The sequence below is a fragment of the Ambystoma mexicanum genome, chromosome 6p (genome assembly GCF_040938575.1).
Source record: "Ambystoma mexicanum isolate Mex_15411 chromosome 6p, UKY_AmexF1_1, whole genome shotgun sequence".
Taxonomy (NCBI): Eukaryota; Metazoa; Chordata; class Amphibia; order Caudata; family Ambystomatidae; genus Ambystoma; species Ambystoma mexicanum.
The window spans coordinates 106,926,836-106,949,625 of record NC_090935.1 but is presented as its reverse complement, the minus strand read 5'-3'; the positions used below and the strand labels follow the sequence as shown (position 1 = coordinate 106,949,625).

Below are 22,790 nucleotides of genomic sequence, written 5' to 3'. Positions count from 1 at the left end.
TTTGCACCGCAAAGTACAAAAGGGGAATGTAAAAAGGTAGCGTACATTGTAACGAAGGCATGGTACCAAACAGTAAAGACGGACACAAGATGATTTCAGTTCAAGGGTGTTAATTGAACTTTAATGGCTTGTTTAAACGCCTATCTAATCCTAAATCTAAGGATGGACCTAAGCTACGACCATCAAATAATAATAAGGCAGTCCTAGTAGAGTCTCTGTCAAAATAAAGGGCCTTTAATAATAAACCTATTGCCAATCCTTACTTCTAAATACAAATTGGTGTGGGACAATAATGTATGCACAAAAGAAACGTTTTCAGGAAATAATATGCCAGGATAGTTGATCAGTTGGATTCCCTTCTCTATGTTTTCAGCACGGGCAAGGCGGCAGGTTCGAGTTTAGCACACACTCGGGCTTCTCGGCCACGAGGATAGAGATTATAGCATAGGTATCAGGGCTTCTGCCAAAGCCTCTATTTCACTGTTCATCACACATGTTTCAATCTTTGTTCTTGCACTCAATATACAATGTTGTTGCTTGCAACCTTGACTTCAACACAGACCAGTCTTGAATCAGTCTCCCCAACTCACTGACTGCGTTCTTCTCTTTCCCACTGCTTGTGATCTTGGTGCCAAGGATGGTACCACGGCAGCTGCTGTACCTCCCCGACCCGATCAGCCATGTCAGGAGGGCCCTGGGTATCTCCGACACAATACAGGATTCTTCAGTTTGGTTTCCTGGCCTTAAGCTTTCTAATCTGAAGGTTTTTGGAAAGCAACGGCTTCTCACCGAAAAGATCAAGGGTATCTCCCTCCGTGCGTACCCTTCTTGGTTTGCTGTCTTCCTTCCTTCGTACAGCTGTCGTTGGTAAAGTACGGTTCCTTCATGTGCTTTGCCTCACTCAGAGCGTGCCCTTGTATCCATCTGGGGAAGTTTAATGGAAGTCAGGTGTGAGTGATTACCAGTAATTGCTTGACCTTGCCGGACCATAGTAGTGGGACATGTCAGCTACAATGCTCGGGTGTGAGTCTGTTTGCTCCCAGAGCGGGCTGTCCATGTGAAAGTGTTTGTGTAAGAAAAGGGGTGGGGGGGTCGAGTTTCTAAATATCCTATGGGGTAGGATGGGGTAAAGATTTTACAGTGTGGGGGATACCACATCTCACCATCATTCCCACTCCCCAAAGTCCCCTAACCCAGGTGATCCTCGCGCACTGGGCCACCCCAGGCGCTGGATCCAAAGACAATGCCTGTTCCCTGGTCACCTGAGAGAGAGAGACACCTGGGCACTAGTGGGTAAGACACCTTCTGGTTTCTCACAACATGCTTGTATGCCGCCCTTGTGCACTGCATTGGGTAATGAAGTAAATGCTTCCTGACATGCAGACATGGTAGGCAGCGTTTATAATGGGTTCCTATGGAGTCCGCCTGCTTCTTGCTGGTCCAAAAAGCCATTGGACTTCATGGGAATCAACAGTATTTGTGCCGGCATGATAAGCCATTTATTTATTTATTTATTTATTTATTTATATTTATATAGCGCGCAAGAAGCCCAAGGGCATTGAGGCGCTGTTACTTGCAATAACTTAGTTACATGGTACAGGCATGAAAGCGATTGATAACACATTATGAATACTACAAGATATCATACTGTTGTTACAGATATTGCATTGGGACGTATGTTACAACATATATGATAAGTATTCGTGCTGGTGTGTCGGGTCTTATGTGAAGAGGGTAGTTTTCAGAGTTTTGCGGAAGGTGGTGAGGGAGGCCTCCCCTCGGATAGTGGGAGGTAGGGCATTCCAGTGAGTGGGCGCGAGATAGGGGAAGCTGGATCCGCCCGCTTTTACTCTTTTTACTAGTGGCACCGAGAGCATGTTGCTGTACGGGGATCTGGTTGGCCTGGTAGTGGAGACAGGGTGGATCCTTTGAGAGAGGTATGCTGGAGCAGTGAGGTGAATGCACTTGTGGGTCAGTGTTAGGGCTTTGAATACGATCCTTTCCTTTATTGGGAGCCAGTGGGCTAGTTTTCTGGCTTCAGAGATGTGTTCTCTTTCAGCAATGCCTTGGGCTGCCCGGAGAGCATTGTTCTGTATTACTTGTAGTCTCTCTAAGTTTTTGCTGGAGGTTCCTAGAAAGAGTATGTTGCAGTAGTCTAGCCTAGAGCCGGTGATGGCACGAATGCTGGAGTATTCGTATGGATCTGCTCCTCCTCTCCACGATACAAATGAATGAAAGGAGCCGTAATGGGAATCTAGTGCGCAAGGCTTTTCGCGCATTCAATTCCCAGAACGTGCTCATTTAAAATGCTCATTTAAAATGATCTCCATAGTGTTAAAAAAAATTGGTGTGCATGGGTGGGGGGAGGCGGGTATTAAGGGTCCTCTTTTACTGCTCAGCCTGAAGATACAGCCAGGGTGTGAGGGGAAAGCTAGACCCAGATATGGTCTGTGCCAGTTTGATGGATTCTTATAACCCTTAAGTAGAGTAGCTTTAATGGCGTCTTTAAAAGGCAATATAACCCCACTGGCCCACTCTCGGATCTCCGAAGTAAATTAAAAGCATGGCGTTGACACCCATTCTAGAGAGGCAACATCTATATATAAAACACTAGAGCAAAGTACACTCTGTAAGATGTCTAAAGAAAGACAACACTGAAGTAGCGATCAGAGTGTTGTAGCGGTGTAGTTATCGGTAATCACCCAACAAACAGCGATGTCAAAGCCAATAGTTGTGGCTGCTGTATAGTGAAAAGCATCTGTGGATTCGTAGTGTACACGTCATATATCGGCGGCAAGGGTCTCCAATTATTGTTGCTGTTATGACTGCAACAAAAGCTGGAGACCAAGTAATGATACTAGGTCACACAGCCGCTCTCATTTGGGCCCAACCTGGGCACGTGATTATTCAAAGTTCAAAGCGGTTAAATCAGGTATCCAAAATATATAGTCCTTCAAAAATAGATGAGTCTGTTGGAGGTTTGTATCAATACTCTGAGTTCTCAAACATAGTTGTATAGAACGCAATGGCCCACACAGAATGAAAAAGTAAATACTTTTACATTCTGTTCTTCACTATTTGCCATGCTACGAAGGTCAAACCTAGCTTTTCATATTCTTTTGGTCCCATTCATTTTCATTTTCATTTCATATCATTCACTGTGTCTTTTTGTTTTGCTTTTCATTTATCTACCTTGGAACCACGTTTGATTGGTATGTTAAATCGTCATTCTTTATTTTTACAACAATGTGTGTTTTGTTTAACCTATTATCATGATGTTAATGCACTATGTTACACGCCTGTATTATTGCTTATATCATTAGACTTGCCCTGAAGAAGGAAATGATTTCCGGAATGCATTAGCATAATTAGTCTGAATAACGTATGGATTGTGGCAATTGCTCCCTCACTAAGGATTCATTAGTGATAGCTTCGTTTTGAATTTCTTTGGATAAACTATTACCTTGATACAAACCTCCAACAGACTCATCTATTTTTGAAGGACTATATATTTTGGATACCTGATTTAACCGCTTTGAACTTTGAATAATCACGTGCCCAGGTTGGGCCCAAATGAGAGCGGCTGTGTGACCTAGTATCATTACTTGGTCTCCAGCTTTTGTTGCAATTTTGAGTCAGGGTGTCTCCAGACTTGTCACAGCCAGCTCCTTTTAAACTGCATTTTTGAATATTTAACCTTCTTCTTTACACTGACTTGAATTTTTTGGAATATTTTTGTAACCAGTGGTGCCCACTCATCTTCCATTTGCTGTTATGACTGCCACTGCCAAAAGACCAGGGGCTCTCTGGGAAAACACCAGCTAGACCAGGAGAGGGTACCCAGATACGGTGAAAGGAAAAGGAGAAAGAAAAAAGCAATAGAACGATGACACGAGTGGAAAGATGAGTGTAGCAGAAGAAGAATGAGCCACGATAGTATCGAGCAGATTAGACACATCCTTCCCCTTGACGACTTCTGTACCGAAGTCGAGGCACTAGTTCTCTCCAAGCTGGACTACAGAAACACAGTCCTCACTGGACTCCCCAACACCCAAGCCTCTGCCAGCCATACATAACACAACAGCAAGACACATTCTCCACTGACCCAAACACTCACACGTCACACCAGCGCTCAGCTCCACTGACTCCCCATGCCCCAGAGTTTCTTTCAAACGACTCTGAATAGTATACAAAGCCAACCAACTCAAACCCTCATCCTACCTAAACAACAAACTGAAACCCATCACACACACAAACAAACACCAGACAAGCCAGCCAAAATCTTCTACACATGCCACATGAACGGGAGGATAGCTCAGGGGCAACTGGCTCGCCTTGGAAGCAAGACGACACGGAGCAACTCAGGTTCAATCCCCAGGTCCGCACTTAGAAACCTCTGGGTATTAACCACGCTATAAATAACCTATCATATCATATCACTCTGCACGCTAACCTGCAAAACAACCTCTGGGTATTAACCACGCTATAAATAACCTATCATATCATATCACTCTGCACACTAACCTGCAAAACAAGTCTTCACCCAATGGGCACCCAAAGCCTGTAACGCCACCCTATCCTCCATCTGTACCTACCCTTCGAGCATCATCTTCCAGAAAAGCCTCAAAACCTATCTCTTTCCCCACACCTAATCCAGCATGACCACCTCCCCTGCTATCCTTTCTCTAGCCTAATCTTCCTATCCTGTTCTAAACACTTTGTAACTTCTTTTTCACCCCCTCCCTTTAAACTTTATAAGGTGCACAGTGCTGGACCTACCCTTTGGGTAGGTCCAGCACTGTGTAACAGTTTAAATATATTAAAAATAAAATGAACTCGTAGGTGGGAAAGTGAAGGAAGGAAAGAAGGTGGGGAATGATTACAGGAGGGAGAGAAGGAAGATATGAGGATGAGAACGGTGACTGGAGGGCAAAGAGGAAGGAAGGTAGAACAGACAGAAACATGTGTGATATGAGACGATGGAAGGAATGATTAAAGGAGGGAGGAGAACATGAAAAGAGGGAAGGAAATAGGGGTAAGATGGAAGAAAAGAAGAATTACATGATTTCACACTTTGGTCAAAGTACTTTTAACTCTATTGTAAGTGAAAGAGATGGATTTAATGTTTCTTAGAATGGTGCTGCATCTACTTGATTTGTTTCTCCTTTGTGGCCCTCATGTAGCATTGCAACCAACATTAAAATGTATTCTCCCTCCAATTTACTACACCGGGCATCTGCACTTCAGACGTTGACAATCATGTTAGAAAATGGATTTAGAAGAATCGCTCCTATCAAATAAGCAAATAATGTATATCAAGGGTTTGCAGCTCTTAAGTCGTCAGATTCTTTGGACTACAATTGACGTACATCACATAAGGTACACATCCGCACAGGTGGTTGGTGTGACCCTATACATAGGCGGCCTGCTCCATATGGGATGCCAGGTCATTGGTCCCAGCTCCTCCTGTCCGTCTTCTTCCACCTGGGGTTCTTCGTTGTACGTCATCAGGCCCACTGTTTTTAATGAGCAAATAAAAATTTACAAATCACAGCATTCCCTATCTGTGGCCTAATGTGCACCTGGTACTACAGACATGGGCGTGCAGGCTACTTTCGAGGTCACACTATCTTACAAACCACAGCTCGATACCAAATGCGTTGGTGCCCTTCCATGTCTTCCCACCCCGGAATTAAATGTGTTTTTTTCCCTCCATGGCACCTCGCAGCACAAATCACAGGCGTTTAGGGTCTTGTTCTATGATCTTTTAGATGGAGTGACTATCCAACAGCTTTATGGTTGATGGTCTGGGACGGACTTGTACTTTGGAAAGTACGAGTCTTGGGACAGGGGCATCTGGACACTATAACTTAGAATTTGGACTGGGGTAGCTCAGAGGCTTGTGCCTTCCTTCTTGTGGGATAGCTGCTCAAAGGGAGCTCTCGGCCCCCTCATGGCCTTGTAGGGCACATTACTTCTAAGTTACATGTGCTGTTAGTATGAGACAATGAGAGGTTTATGAATCCCCGCAGATTTGGCCTTCCCACTGCTGCCCAATGCTGCAACCAACTCCTGCATTCACACGCACATTCCTATGTTTCGCGCTTGGGCCTACTGCCCTGGCTGCAGCGCATGCCAGGCTTCGATTTCAAGATGGCTGCCGGTTTCCTAAAATGGCGTCGCATTTTCTCGTACAATCTACTCCCAGTTACCTAGTAATATAATACAGTATAGCGTCTATCGGCACCCCCTAGCCCTTGCGACCTTCCTAGCCCTTGCAATGCACTGTTAGGCCTCAGCTGCATTTGAAACCTCTTGGGGGCCTGGGAGAATCGCCCTTGCTTCCCACCAGTAATGAAACGCAACATTGCGGACCTAGAGGATATGAATGTATACTACACAGCAAGTTTGATTTAGGATATCCCAGAATATAATCAATGAAGCAATCAGGAAGATATTACCAGGAGGCATACACTTTACTATAACCAGATTCATGTTCATACAAATGAACATAAAAATAGGACAAAAGTGACAGCATTGTATTCAGTTCTGGATGCATACATTTTCCATAAAGACAAAAAACATCTATAATTCCATATATATCCTCATGAATTGCCTTCCTTGTGGGGGGAGGGAGGCATTACTGTGCACCTGGGCTGTTGTGAGTTAGTAGCATATTGTGATCATGTGTATTTTCTCTTCACAGGTAATCCCTGAAGTCTCATCGCTGCCCTGGTTCACCACCGTAGTCCCACTGGTGCTGGTGTTGTTGGTGTCCGCTGTCAAAGATGCAACTGACGATTTTGTAAGGGCTTTTCCCACTCACACCAGGTTTTATGTCCCATTTTCTGTGTACATTTGAGTTTTTGTCAAAGGGGACAGACTATAGGCAATCAGAGCAGTTAACTTTGATTAATTACCAGATGTAGGATATGTTGCTCAGTACAACCCGTGTCTCTTCCCCCCCCTTTCACTTTTATGATTGTCTTCTCATAATTAATGAATCTTTTATTACACGCTAAATACCAGAGACCAGTCTCCCAGCACGGGACTGGGATTCGAACTTGGGTTGCTCTGAATTGACTTGCTTCCAAGACAAACGCATTACCCCTGAGCAATCCTCCCGGAATCATACAACCCTTTACACAATGTCTCAAGTAGCTCAAGGGTAGGCGTAGAATGAGTTTCTTCCATCAGGTGGTGAGAATTGTGCCCTTCTCACCAGAGTGGCCACTGCGAGTGGGCAATGGGGGTATTCCAGTGACCTCGGGAGGGCATCCCTTGGAATGAATGCCTGGGATCATCCGTGGAGCTCTTGGTACTGGAATATGGCCTGGTAGTCTGGATTTGCGCAGGACCCTTTCTCCAACCCATCACAATTTTGCCTTCTGACCCGAGGGGAGTGCATAATGTCTGCTATCCATAGGGTGGGGGACATTAAGCTCCATTTCCCTCAGCAGATGGGGGGATGGACAATTGGCCCTGTTGCCCACAGCGGATGGTGTGAATGGGCCAATAGGGTCATGCAGAAATTCCAGTGGCACTCATTGGCCCCCAGTTCCTATCTGTGAAGCTGGGCGGTGTTGTATTTGGTCAGGCCACATAACACCTCGCCAGCCTTTTAGCACAAGCTTTTGTTTAGCCCCTGCAGAGCTATTGCGACTTTTTTAGCTTCTTTTAATGAGATGGATGGGGTTGTGGAGCCAGAACCCTCTAAGCGAACTGTAGGACGGCCCAGTGGCTTGTGAGTGGGGGTGGGCACTCTGCTGTGCAATTGTACATTGTGTAATTGTGTATACTCCGCAACTACCACTAGATGTGGGACTATATGCACAGCATGTGAATCTAAGCAGATACAATCATCAGAAATGCTATTACGGTAAGTAATGCATGTCATCTTTGCAGCAGACACCCACACTATTTCCTTTTTTATGGTAGTTTCTTGCCACCACTGTGCTCCTTGGTCTTAGGTCATGGATTCCGCTTGGAGCAGCATTGCACAGTTTGCACGTTTAAAAAGCAAAGGCAAACTGCCAGGTTATGGCAGGGGTCTGCAACCCTTGCTTCCAGATGCTTCGGTGAGAGCGTGTTGCTTTGTATTAGTGCACACTTCGACAGCTTCCTCTTTGTACTTAAGCACTGTTGGTCCTGCAGCCCCGGATATTTCAATCCCAATATGTCAATCTTTTCAAAAATGCTAGTTCCCCCAAAATATCGTAGCATCACTGCTCATGGTAGACTTCAGTTATAATGAAACACAGAAAAAAGAATTGTGACCTATTTATGTGCCACCCCCCAAATAATGTTATTTTGGTTAATACCAATGCTGAATGCTGTGTCCGTCTTTTGTCTCTCTAGTACCGCCACAAAAGTGACAGGCAAGTCAACAATCGGACGGTGCAGGTGCTCAGAGGTGGAGAGTAAGTGTCTTTTCCTGCTCCTTGGGTTGTACATTTTGCTCTTGGACCTCACTCTGGATGTGTAAGGCTTGACAACTGGGGACATAATCTGAATCCTGACGCTATAGCATAACCTAACCCATATTTGCTACGTTTGATACCCATTATTATTCTTGTTTTTGTTATTATTATTATTAGGGAATTTATTGAGCGCGGACCTAACTTTGAGATGCAACAGAGCGCTTTACATATCATGCGGGAAGGACACCATAAAAGGGAAGCAGAGAAAAAGAGAGCTCTGCTGCCATCGACGGGGGAGAGTGGAGGTGGGCAACTTGGCAGCAAGGGATCTACAAGTGACCAGGGGAGGAGACAGGGGGAGCGGTTCACCAAGTCTCAGGTTAGGTGGGTGTGTGGACCCAGGTGTTAGGGAGGAGCCATCAAATGAAGAGGAGGGTCTTGAGCTCCTTCCGGATGCTATATCGCGTGTTGTATATAATGTACAATGGGGCCAACACAGGAAAGAATAGATGCAAAGCACAGGCAGAGGAAAACCAGCATTCACAATGCCAACAGTCGGGACTGTTGTGTAGGCATGGGGAAGGCAAAGGCCAGGCACTGCTATAGTAGTATTAACTGGCCATTGATGGTGGCCAGTGCAAAATGGTGTGAGTACCTGGGCACATCAAAGCAGTGCCTGACAAATGCCTAATACTTATACTCAAGCCAAACAACAACTTCAAGCTTTGTGTCCCTCCTCGTACACAATTTCTCCATAGCTCTACTCCAATGGAATAGTTTCGACGTATAGGTGGCTCTTCACCTAATAGCCCAAGCTGGAAAGGAATCCATGAGTATTCCCCGCAGCCCACCTTTGTCAAAGCCCAGTTTGCTAGATCCTGCTATGGCACAGCGAGGAATCACATTTAATCCACCCACTCTCCCTACTCTTGCGTGGGGAAATCTCCTACAAACACCGCCCATCAGTCCCTCAACCCACCCCGCACTTCTCATATGCAGGTTCACCCTCACACCAATATCCCACTATGCCCACTTCTTCCAATCTCGAAACCTCAGCCGCCACCCACTGGCCCCCAGTGCCCACCCCAAAATGAAACCTCACTGTCACCCAACCCCATTTCCCACCTTACCGCTCACAGGTCCAGTGCCACATCTTCCTGACTCTCATGAGTCATGCGCGATAAGGCACAGCGGCCTGTCGTAAAATAGACCTCGATGGACGTGAGCGTTATAGAAAAAAAGAGAGCAGATTAGACAGGACAAGAGATGGACAGAGCAAGATGAGACTGTAGAGAATCATTGCAAGATGTGGAAGACGAGGGGCATAGCAAGATTCAAAGGAAGTGGGCATAGCAGGGTACAGAAAAGTAGGTGCTGAGCAGGGTACGAAAGAATTACGGGAGAGCAGAACAGAACATGGAAATAAAAGAGAATGGCATTGCTTTGTCGGGAAGAGGCGAGGCTGATTGCACAGTACATTGTGGGAACCATGGGGTCAGAACTGTACAGGAGGATATAGGCCAAGCAGTTTAAGGGGTAAGAGGGCTAATTCAGTTAGAAAAGAAGAGTCCGGAGCAGTAGGAAGGAGGAAGAAGAACGCAGCAGAGTAGGAAGGATGATGACAGAGGATGTTGGGGAATAAGAAGAAAAAGGGTAGGAAAGTATACAGTGCAGTGGAGGAAAGTACACAGCCAGACCTGAGTAGAAATAAGGAGGCAAGACAAGTGCCAGATGTTACTCTAGTAGAAATAAGGGGAAAAGCCAAGAGATAATCAGATTACTCAGTGCCAGATGGTACTCTAGTAGAAATAAGGAGACAAGCCAAGGGGTAATCAGATTACTCAGTGCCAGATGTTACTCTAGTAGAAATAAGGGCACAAGCCAAAGGATAATCAGATTTCTCAGTGCCAGATGTTACTCTAGTAAAAATAAGGGGAAAAGCCAAGGGGTAATCAGATTACTCAGTGCCAGATGTTACTCTAGTAGAAATAAGGGCACAAGCCAAAGGATAATCAGATTTCTCAGTGCCAGATGTTACTCTAGTAGAAATAAGGGGAAAAGCCAAGGGATAATCAGATTACTCAGTGCCAGATGTTACTCTAGTAGAAATAAGGGGACAAGCCAAGGGATAATCAGATCACTCAGTGCCTGATGGTACTCTAGTAGAAATAAGGGGACAAGCCAAGGGATAATCAGATTAGTCAGTGCCAGATGTTACTCTAGTAGAAATAAGGGCACACGCCAAGGGATAATTAGATTACTCAGTGCCAGATGTTACTCTAGTAGAAATAAGGGCACAAGCCAAGGGCTAATCAGATTACTCAGTGCCAGATGTTACTCTAGTAGAAATAAGGGAAGAAGACAAAGGATAATCAGATTTCTCAGTGCCAGAAATCTGGTACTCTAGTAGAAATAAGGGGACAAGACAAGGGATAATCAGATTACTCAGTGCCAGATGTTACTCTAGTAGAAATAAGGGGAAAAGCCAAGAGATAATCAGATTACTCAGTGCCAGATGGTACTCTAGTAGAAATAAGGGGACAAGCCAAGGGATAATCAGATTACTCAGTGCCTGATGTTACTCTAGTAGAAATAAGGGGAAAAGCCAAGGGATAATCAGATTACTCAGTGCCAGATGTTACTCTAGTAGAAATAAAGGGACAAGCCAAGGGATAATCAGATCACACAGTACCAGATGTTACTCTAGTAGAAATAAGGGGACACGCCAAAGGATAATCAGATCACTCTACTTTAGTAGAAATAAGGGGACACGCCAAGGGATAATCAGATTAGTCAGTGCCAGATGTTACTCTAGTAGAAATAAGGGCACAAGCCAAGGGATAATTAGATTACTCAGTGCAAGATGTTACTCTAGTAGAAATAAGGGGACAAGCCAAGGGATAATCAGATCACTCAGTGCCTGATGGTACTCTAGTAGAAGTAAGGGGACAAGCCAAGGGATAATCAGATTACTCAGTGCCAGATGTTACTCTAGTAGAAATAAGGGGACAAGCCAAGGGATAATCAGATCACTCAGTGCCAGATGTTACTCTAGTAGAAATAAGGGAAGAAGACAAAGGATAATCAGATTTCTCAGTGCCAGAAATCTGGTACTCTAGTAGAAATAAGGGGACAAGCCAAGGGATAATCAGATTACTCAGTGCCAGATGTTACTCTAGTAGAAATAGGGGAAAAGCCAAGAGATAATCAGATTACTCAGTGCCAGATGGTACTCTAGTAGAAATAAGGGGACAAGACAAGGGATAATCAGATTACTCAGTGCCTGATGTTACTCTAGTAGATATAAGGGGAAACGCCAAGGGATAATCAGATTACTCAGTGCCAGATGTTACTCTAGCAGAAATAAGGGGACAAGCCAAGGGATAATCAGATCACTCAGTACCAGATGTTACTCTAGTAGAAATAAGGGGACAAGCCAAGGGATAATCAGATCACTCAGTACCAGATGTTACTCTAGTAGAAATAAGGGGACACGCCAAAGGATAATCAGATCACTCAGTGCCAGATGTTACTCTAGTAGAAATAAGGGGACACGCCAAAGGATAATCAGATCACTCAGTGCCAGCTGTCATGCTCTAAAGGTCTTTATTTATACATAGATGTGTTAAGAGTCTCAGCAGAACGGGATAACATGGTGGGTAACTCAAAGCAATATAAACATGGAAGTTAGCGGAAGAACCGCAGTCCGCCAGTCCTTCTCTTTCTTCCTTAGTCGCTGCCAACTGTCTGCCAAACTGTTCATCATTCTGTTGGTTTTTAAGTGACTCAGCACTTCTCTCTTGGCTCTTATGCTAGGGTGATTAGCTTTGGTAGGAGTTGTCAGGACATCATTCGTGTCAGGCTGCACAATCGTACAAGCAGCCCTAATGAACTAGGCTGTCCAACATGGGTCAAACGTCAGTCTTCGATTGGATGGCCAAGATCGCGCTTGGCAATGTGGTTGTCAGGTTTAACCCCCAGGGTCCTGTTTGCACAACCTGCCACAGTCCTGCACAGCACTTGTGTGTCAATTACACTCTTCGTTTCTTACCCCTTGAATTGGCCATCGCCTGTGACAGAATGCCATCTGTAAGGGTGAAATAGCCTGAGCACCTTTGAGGTAAGATCTACTAATCACACCACACTTTCATAATGTTCAATGCTGAAAAGTATAGTGCAAACATGTCACTCTGCTGAGCCGGTCTACTGATACGTCTCAGCAGCTGGCTTGTAGTTTGCCAACATGGCAGCTTCATAGTGGCATGTGCATTCCTGCAAGCAGCATGAAGCAGTGCAAAGTTCTACCAGCCAGTGTCTGTCTTTAACTGTCTATAATTATGTGCTTCCACACCCTGGTGGCACATTCAACTCTAAATATATCCACTTCTAGTTTTGACATGGTTATCTGTGGGAATCTGCAATTATAATGGCCAACACCATGGTGTCATTATATTGTCAGATTGGCTCCTAGTGACACATCAACCAATGGGAACTCAAGTGTACCAGTGTCTGGGACTGGGCTTTACCCAAAACAACATGTGTGCCCTGCCCAAATGTTCCCCTGTTGATCTCTCTGTGAAGGACTGTCACCTGCTCCAGATGACAGTAAAGGTTCACAGGGGGTAAGCTGCAAACCACTGCTTCAAAGGCAATTCCTACCAGGACCATGTAGAGCTCATACCAGGGTGGTAATTACCATGACTCTTTGATGTTCAACAGAAAGGAGAGAGGTTGGAGCTAGAGTAGTCGGGCAAGAAGTACTAATCCACAGAAGGGTCCCACCATCTTGGATTCTCCCAGGACTCTCACACTTCCTGTGTCTCCCCCCCCCCACGTTCTGCAGACATAGCACTGGGGGACTGACATCACCAGGTAGAAGACTCAGAACACCGCAGCCAGGATTGTACTAATTACAGAAGGCTAGAAGGGGACCAGTATGCTGTGGTCAATTGCCTATTTAAGGCAGTGAGACCACCCCTTCTGTTGAATGTTCTTTGGACCACAGATGGAGGAGGATTTCATTTGGAGCTTTATTGGGGCACTCTGCCCCCCAAAGTCCTCTTCCATAGAGGGGAAGATAAAGACTTCCAAGAAAGGAGCACGCCATATCCTCTAGCCACCCCAGGGGAACATTTGGGACAAACTGCTGGGACTAGGCTTGCTGTAAGCTTAAAGCTTGCATGCACTTGCACAGGGAGAAATGCCATCAGGCCTAGTACGCTAGTTACTTCTTGTTAGATCATTCAGAAACGTCAAGGCCTAAGGATGAGTACTGTATTCCATTGCTCCCTTCCCGCCTTGAAGCGCTTTGAAGCACTTCACTTGTGTATAAGCGCTGTACAAATAAACAATACATAAATAAATAAACCACTGGTACCCAGGAACCTGGAGGTGACAGCCCCTGCCAGTGATCTTTCCTGGGACCGGGGAATGCGTATATACCCTGGTAACCCTGGATGGAGCCCCCCTGTAACCAGAAATGAAGGCCTACCTCTGGGCATTGTTAGCCTCTTTGATCCATTTCCGATGCACCTCAACCACTTCAAGATTTATTTGAGCCGCGCAAGCCCCTGGATCGGCCTTTGCCACGAACCAATTTTCCATCTGGGTTCGATCCATCATGACTTAACCTGCTGAAACCAATCATCTCGACCCTTCTCAACGCCAAATTTACCCAGTGGAAGCAATCATCTCAACCAATCTCAACCACCAACTAGAATACAATGGAAGCCATCGGCTCGTCATGGATTCTTCTTGGAGCAGCACTGAACATTACTACTGAAGTCCTCTCACCCTTCATCCCAAGGTCTTTGTACATCTCTGAATGGCCTAAATCTCAGCGACCTCTTATCACGATTTGCAGTCCGTGCCATCATTTTCTGGTATTGCGTGGATAGTATGCTGTCCTCCCCATACTTGACACATTGTGTATTGAATAAATAACAAATGGAGTAGTTGGATTGGTTCAATCTACAGTATATGGCCTACACAGAGTATCTTATTATTTGTGATCTTACTGCGATTGGTCAACAGCGGGGTCAGGCAGCAGTTCACCAGTTCTTAAAGGAACTGGATTTGACTATAAATGCACCAATGTCAATGGTAATGGTGAAACACACGAGACAATCCCGGAGTAAGGGTTCACACTGAACAGTGCAAACGTGGAGACAGCTGACCAATATATATATCTTGGGGGTGATGTATCAGTATTTTCAGAGTGAAAGTGATATAACAAGTAGCGTTCAAACTCAGGCCACCGTGGCTTCCCCACAACTAAGGCTGATAGATATACGTTTTGGGAGATTTTCGATCCTTCCCCTATTGAATTTTTATCACCAGAAAATCATTCCAAGATTAACTTAAGGTGCACAAACCATTGGGTGTGAGGTAGACTGGGCAAAGATTGAGGCCATTATGTGGTTAAGGACCCTTAGGGCTATCAGGGAGTCCCGATAGGTCTGACCCGACACAAACTGGGATTGATCTCCATTAAAGCCCGTAAAAATTTGTAAATATTACAGATTTATGAGAACAATATTATTTCCCCCGATTCGATAATTATTTAAACAATTACAAAGCTAGATTGAATTAGAAAACTGTAATATGTGTTGGGTAAATAAATGTAAGATTATTTTGTCTTGTAATGGCTGCTCATCGGAGGATCTTATCCTCTTTCCATCAAAGGTAAAACAAAAAATATATGAACTGGATTAGGTTGACAATAGAGCCAGGATTCTTGAATATCATCTTTTTATCACGCGATGTATGATATCAGACCTTTTAATGTATTACCCCCCTGTTTATGCAAACATCCGTCTTGTGTTTTTAGAGCTATGTTTTTAAGATTCGGGTTTAATTTGTTTTTAACAAAAGAGGTGACAGGTGCGAGAATGGGGATATCCAGATCAGAGAGGGGGTTTGCAGATTCTGCCATCTAGAGATGGAGACATTAAACCAATTGGTGGTGGTGGAATGTGAAAGGTGTACTTCACTAAGAAAGCAGATGTTTGCCCTGTTTGTGTGTTGTTTTCAAAAGATTATATATGGAATCAGATATTGAATTCTCAAGAAACGCCATGCGGTATTACTGTTTTAAATGCTATCGACACTATTTTAAAAACGGTCTAAATGTGTTGATTTAATTATTGAAATGTAATTACATGTTATGTAAAAGGTTTATTTGTTAACCCCAATAAAATAAATACACAAATTGAGTGACTTCAATTTCCTAATAATTTGTAAATAGATTGTCTCCATACTTTTGCAGTCCATCATTCATTTACATGCATTTGTGTTAAAGTCCTAAAGAACAAGCCCAGGTCAAAAATTATACAAGCTGACAATTCAGTCATCACGTGATTATTGGCTGAGCTGTAATAATATGCTGGTTGATATCATTCTAATATTTTACATAGGTAGGTGAGGCATGAAGCCTGCAGCCTAGTCACTCTGTTACCCATGAAATGCTTTTCACCTCTTTACCTTCCAGCATGACAAAATCAATATTATTTAAGCACATCTCCATGTCACAACTACCCAGGGCCATAGGAATGTCTCATAGAACACTCTAAACCCTAACACTACTTTTGTTACAGTGCTACATAGTTGGACTGCGCCATTCCAAAGCAGAATGCAGACCCACATGATACATGGGACCATATGTATGAAGACATGCACTGCTCGATAACTATTATTTGGAGCAGGATGAAGATATTATGCTGCACCAAGTCCCAGCATTAGTTTACCAGCTATGCCCATGTAAAGAGGTCATCAACATTCATGTAAACATGTTTGTTTAATTAATGTAAGGAAGATCCAATAGCCTGAAATCCATGTGCCCATTTCTGGCTTTGAAACATTAGAGCAGCATTTACCACTGGGACCCAGAAGCAGCCCCTTTACTCAGTCCTTGCCTGCAAGTTGTACGCTTAGGTACAGAGCTTAAGTACAGTGCATGCCTCGACCTCTGCAACCAAGCAAGGACCCCAGCTACAAATAGTAGAAATTCCACAAGTAGATCTAGCAGCAGGCCTAGGTATGGGGGTGCTGTTGAAGCAAAACGGAGCAAAATTCCCATCTATGACATCACATGTTATGTTTTCTGTTTCCAGTCTTTACAAACTCTCCCCTCTCGCAACCTTTACTGCTTTCTTAGCCTTCCCTTGGGCCACTTCCACCTGAACGGGCACTGCCTCTGCCCTGTGAGCGGAAGGTAAAGACAGAGAGAAAGAGATACCAAGCAAGAGAGAAAGTAAGGTTTGAGAGACAGAGGGGCAAAGAATAACACATGCATGGGGAAAGAAGCGACAGAGGGGGTGAGCTAGAAGGAGATGGATTTACCCGAGACAGTCTGATTAGAATGAAGGACTATTTTTTAAAATATATTCTCTCCTACCTCCTTTCCAATCTGGTTATTGGCCTCGTTATTCTACAGAATCTGATCTTCTGTTAGTCACTAATTCTCTTTTCTCCCCACTCTATCCTGAACTTTCTACTCTTCGTATTCTTTTAGACTTGCCGGCTGCTTTCGACTCTGTGGACCATTGTGTCCTTCTCTCATCTCTTGCTGAACATGGTTTCCGGGACTCAGTTCTGAATTGGTTTAACTCTTACCTCTCGGGCTGCACTTGCTCAGTTCCTTGGGCTGGCCATTCCTCGTCTATCTTTCCCCTCTCTCAGGGGGTTCCACGCGGCTTAGTCCATGGCCTCCTTATCTTTTATCTCTCCACCTCTTCTCTTGGGTCTATTATTTCTTCTTTTGGCTTCTCCTATCATCTATATGCTGATGATTCGCAAATCTTTCTGTCCTTCTCCTCCTTCACTGAATATTCACACCTCATTGTCTGCCTGTCTTCTCGCTATACAACTCGGACCAAAACAGAGGTTCTGCTCTTTCCTGCTAGTACTATTCCTCCTCCACTTTCTCCTCATTCAATCTCTTTTTCTCCTTTCACTTTGCCCATTTCCTCCTCATCTCATAACTAGGGTATTACATTTGATTCGTCACTCTCCTTTTCTACCCATATTTCCTTTGTCTCTCGTTCCTACCGCTATCAACTACTCAACATCCGCACAGCCCTTCAATGTCTTACTTTTTCTGCGTCTAAACTTCTCATTTCCTCCCTTGTTTTTCCTCATCATTTCTGTTTTTCTTCCCTTCTTTTTGGCCTTCCTTCATCACATCCTGCCCCCCCTCCCCTTTGGCCTCTCTGTCATTCCTCTGTTTGTGTGCTTTGCTTACTGTCTCCTCGCGATTCTATTTCTTCTGCTCTGTTTTCTTTACACTGGCTGTCCTTCGAAACTCGTCTACTTTTCAACTTCCTCTGTATTGTCAGTAAATGCCTCTATGGTCTTGCTCCTCCCAATCTTTCTTCCTTGATCTCTTTCTATTCTCCACGTTCTTTACATTCACAATCTCACTTTCTATTAACTGTTCCTCGACCCCCCACACCTCTGTGCCACCTCATGTTTTGATTCTTTTGCTTTGCTGCCCCCTAAATATTGGAAGCCCCTTCCTGTCTCCCTACACTCCACAGCCTCCTTTCCACTCTACAAAACTGAACTCCAGATTTATCTCCTTTCTCATCGATCTGTTGGTTTAATGTTTACATCGTCATACCTTTGTCCAGTTCTTTTATTACTCTGTTAAGCACCTAGGCGTAAAGCACTATATAAATAAATAAAATTCAAATACAGTACAAACATTACAAAGAATAGGGACTGTGAGGAAGGAGATTTACTGTGAGGCATGACAAGGACTATAGCGAAGGTCAAGGATTGTGAAAACAGACAAAGACTGTGCTGCAGTAAAAGGACTCTGATGAAGGAGAAGGACTTGTATTTATTGAAGGGGAAGGAAAGTAACAAAGGGGAAATACTGTGATGAAGAAGAATGACAGTGATGATGAATGGTTGTGATTTAGGACTGTCACAAAGATCAAGAAATTTGATGAAGGACTGTGAAGAAAGAGGGACATGATGAAAGTGAAGGACCAGGAAAAAAGAGAAGGACTATCTTAAAGGAAAGTGACTTTGATGAAAGAATGTCAGAAAGGAGGACTGTCATGAAGAACAAGGACTGTGACAAAGGACTGGGGCAAACATAGAGGGGCTAAGATGAAGGCAAAAAACTAGGATGAAGGTGAACCACTAGGAAACAGAAGAATAAGGCTTTTCTGAAGAAGGGCTGTGATGAAGAAGGACTGTGACAAAGATCTTTAATGAATGTTATGAAGGAGAATGACTGCAATGAAGGACTACAATTAAAATGAAGGACTAACAAAGGACTGGTACAAAGGAGATATAATGTGATGAAGGAGAAAGGCTTTGACAAAGGACTGTGACGATAGGGAAGGGCTGTGTCGATAGTAAAGGTCTGTGATGATGGAGGACTGTGACGATGGAGGACTGTGATGAAGAAGGACTGTGAGTAAGGAGAAGGACTGTGATGAAGCACTGTGAACGTAGGAGCATGATTGTGCTGTAGAAGAATCGCTGTGCCAAGGGAGAATCATCGTACCAAAGGGAAAGGATTCTGTTGAAGGACGACTGTGATAAAGAAGAAAGACTGTGAAAATGGGGAAGGAGTGTGATAAAGAAGGACTATGATGAAGGATTGTAACTAAGGAGAAGCACAGTAATTAAGGAGAAGCACTGTGACTAAGAAGAAGGACTGTGACAAAATAGGACTGTGAAAAAGAAAAAGAACTATGGTGAAGAACTGCATCGAAAGAATGTGATGAAGAAGGAGTATGCTAAAAGAGGAGGATTGAGACGATAGAGAAGGACTGTAGCAAAGAAGTAGGACTGGCAATGAATGACTGTGATGAAGGAGGAGGACAATATCATGAAGGACAGTGATGAAGTTGGACTGTAACAAATGAGAAGGGATCTGATGAAGCAGGATTTAGATGAAGGACTATGATGACCCGTGAAAAAGGAGAAGGACAGTGATTAAGGACTGCGATGAAGATGAAAGACTGTGATGAAGCAGGAGGACTTTGATGAAGGACTGTGACAAAGAAAAAAGACTGTATAAGGACTGTGTTGAAAGGGGAGGACTGTCAGTAAGGACAATGAAGAATGAGAATAACTGTGAATAAAGACTGTGATGACCAAATGTGGCCATGAAGGGCAGTGCAGAAGGACTGCGATGAGGGGGAATCAATCTGTCAAAGGAGAAGGTCTATGATGAAGGAGAAGGACTGTAACGAAGGACTATGGTGGAAACCTATGACAAAGCAGAAGGACTATGACCAAGTATTAGAAGAATGGTGAGTGCCAAAAACAAAACCAGTAAGATATGATGCGTACACCTGTAAGGAAAAAGATAACCAAATTACAATGTATCCTTGCGCCGATCCGAAATCCCCTTTACACAGGAATACTTTGCCAACTTCTAGCCAAAACTAAAAAGGACCACAACTGTGAATTAATAACAGCAGGTCACTTTGTGACAGAATGTTGTCATGTGATTTATCATGTTTTCTCCCTGTGCAGCAAGGGCCATAATCCACCCTGAGAAATGCTAAAGGGGTCTCGGCTAGGTGACAAGTTTTACACCATTAGAAAAAGGGCCCTGTAAACAAAACTGCAATGTTTATCTTTCAGATTTACCAATGAAAAATGGATGAACATCCAGGTGGGCGACATCATCAAGCTAGAAAACAACAATTTTGTGACAGTAAGTGCCCCTAGCTTTATTGATTGCAATAACGGCCCTAACCTTACAGCTTGAAATCTCGTTAGAGGCCAATCAGTATATTTCCGCTTCCATTACGTGACGTGCGTCGCCCGGATGCCTGGGGCCAATTTCAGAGCAGAGCTTTCAATTTTTCAATTTCCATTTCTGTTTTGCTTGCTGCAGGCAGACCTCCTGTTGCTGTCGAGCAGTGAGCCCCACAGCCTGATATACATCGAAACGGCAGAGCTCGATGGGTAAGTCATGCAGCCGACTGAGTCAGGTTATTGATGTAAACAGTAAGCATGATATAGCCTACATAACATGATCGAACTATCAGCCTGAGACTGATGAGGGCAGAACTTGCCTCAAAGGCAGAAAAAGTGCCCGGGGCAGTACAACGTCCTTTCATCTCGTGATGTTTCTTTGCAAGGTTTTTTACCACAGGTTTTTTAATGGAAATAAACTCATTTTTTGGGGGTTACATAAATATATATTTGGGTGTAGGTGTTCGGGAACATATCAACAAAAAAAACGGAACAGGACCCCCCAAAAAATACAAAATAAAAGTTTGATGAGTTTTTTCGTTGAAAAATCTGCAGTAAAAAACCCTCGATGAAATGACATAGAACCGTCCTGGACAAACTCTCCACTTAGATTTGCACTTCCAGGGCTTCTTAATAGGAACTCCCTCGACGGAGCAAGGACCACAGCATGAAGTCTGTTGTCTGCGATTCCCTGCATTTCTTCCTGCATCAACATTTTGATGTGGACGAAGAGGCTGGTATACTTTGGGATTTTGCCTGCTCTAATGCACTACAAAAAAGCAGGCAGCGTCTAATTATGGGTGTCATGTTTGTACATGGCCGCTTTATTGCACATGTCTGCCATCATATCTGTTCAATATGGTAGGCGATGGATCTGCATGCATTTTATATTTGGAACCTGGCAGCCACTAGGATTTCCTAGCTATTATCCGCTACATGCAGAACATTTGGAAAAACTGACAGCGGATATTCAACACAGCCACAAATGCATTGTGGTCAGTGGTCGAAGTGTAGAAAAGAAGTGGAACTATGTTCCGCCTCTTTCTACTATCCACCATATCCCCCGCCGACCCCATTCCCGTCTTGGGAGGATAGCTCAGGGGCAATACTCTTGTCTTGTATTGTATTGTATGAGTATTTGTAGAGCGCAAACAAAGACCAAGAGGCGAGGAGAGTGGGGAGAGTGAGGGAGGAGTTGCAGCTTCAGACCGGGGGGGACTAACACAGATGGGTTTTCAAATTCTTTCGAAAGAGAAGGTATTCTGGAATGTTACGGAGCTCAAGGCATTCCTAGCATGGGGGCAAGTACCGTAAAGGATCTTCCTCCAGTTCTGCCCCGATTGAATCTGGGAATGCTCAGCAAAGATTGATTAGCCGAGCGAAGAAGCCTACTGGGTTTATAGGGCACAAGCCTAGAACGCAGATACTCAGCGCCAGTATTGTGAGTGGTGCGATGGACAAGATGCAGAATTTAAAATTTGACTCCTGACAGTGAAGGTGGCGAAGAAGGGCCAAGGAATGAGTAAGTATTGCGGCTCCCACAGCGAGGTGAGCAGCAGTATTTTAAAGAATCTTTAGCTGTCGTAATAAAGCCTTAGGTTGGCCGCAATAGATTCCGTTGCAATAGTATGGGGGAACCCATAATGGATGCAGACATAATCTTCGTCCTAGACTCAAACCGTAAAAAGGGTAGGACTTTTTTAATACTTTCAATTTGGAGAAGCCAAATTGGCCAACAGCAGAGATTTGAGCCTCTCTGTAGCCTGAGGACATTACTTTGATCGCTAGGCTGTTGACTACTGGAGTAGGTTCAGGGCATAGCCCAAGTGAGGTAGGCCAGTACTCACAGGTCCAGGGCTGTCCTGTGTTGTTGGACCCGACTAGTAAGACTTCTGTTTTGTCTCTGTTGAGCTCAAGCCAATTTTTGGCCATCCAGTCCCCAACCACAGACAGACAGTCTTTCCATTTTTGGGGGGGGTTAGGGCGGTCAGTCGATGGAACGTTGAGTTGAAAAAGAATCTGTGTATCATCAGCATATGAGAAAAAGTGTACCCCACATCTAGTGATCAAATTGGTTAGGGCACACATATATAAGTTGAATAGGAGGGGCGATAAGGCAGACCCTTGGGGAACCCCACAGTTCAAAGCTGTAGGAGAAGAAGTGAAAGGAGGAAGGGAAACCGTTTAAAGTCAGTTGGACAAAAAGAGGAAAACCATCTTAGAGGAATGCCTGAGATTCCAACCCCTTGGAGACAGTGCTGGTTTTGATGGTCAATCATGCGAAAGCCTGCATAGAGGTCAAGCAGAATCAGATCACCCAACTCTCTGCGGTCCTGAAGCAGGGCAATGTCATCCATAAGAGCCACCATCACAGACTCCGTTCCCATTCCGGGGGCGGATGCTGCCTGAAAGGGGTGGAGAAGGTGGTTGGTCTCCAAAAAGGCAGAAAGATGCGGGGCTACAATTGACTCTCAACAGTTTCATGAGGAAAGGAAGCAAGCAAATATACTGGGCGGTAGTTCTCAGATATAGCAGGATCAAGATCACAGGGGGGGGTGTCATACAGCAGTAGTCAGCTGAGTAGTGATCTCCTTGGCAACACGAAACAGTTCTTTAGTGGAGCAAGATGCGGAAAGGATACGA

The 22,790-nt window shown here is 44.3% G+C and overlaps 1 protein-coding gene across 1 annotated transcript in view; it reads left to right on the top strand.

Moving 5' to 3' along the window:
- The window catches only part of LOC138511251 (phospholipid-transporting ATPase ID-like), a 668,434-nt gene that overhangs the window by 413,409 nt on the left and 232,235 nt on the right, over positions 1-22,790 (top strand). Inside the window, exons 5-8 of the mRNA XM_069626794.1 lie at positions 6,707-6,805; positions 8,359-8,420; positions 20,031-20,103; positions 20,287-20,357. Of these exons, the coding sequence (XP_069482895.1) occupies positions 6,707-6,805; positions 8,359-8,420; positions 20,031-20,103; positions 20,287-20,357 (305 nt within the window). The remainder of the gene's footprint in view (positions 1-6,706; positions 6,806-8,358; positions 8,421-20,030; positions 20,104-20,286; positions 20,358-22,790) is intronic.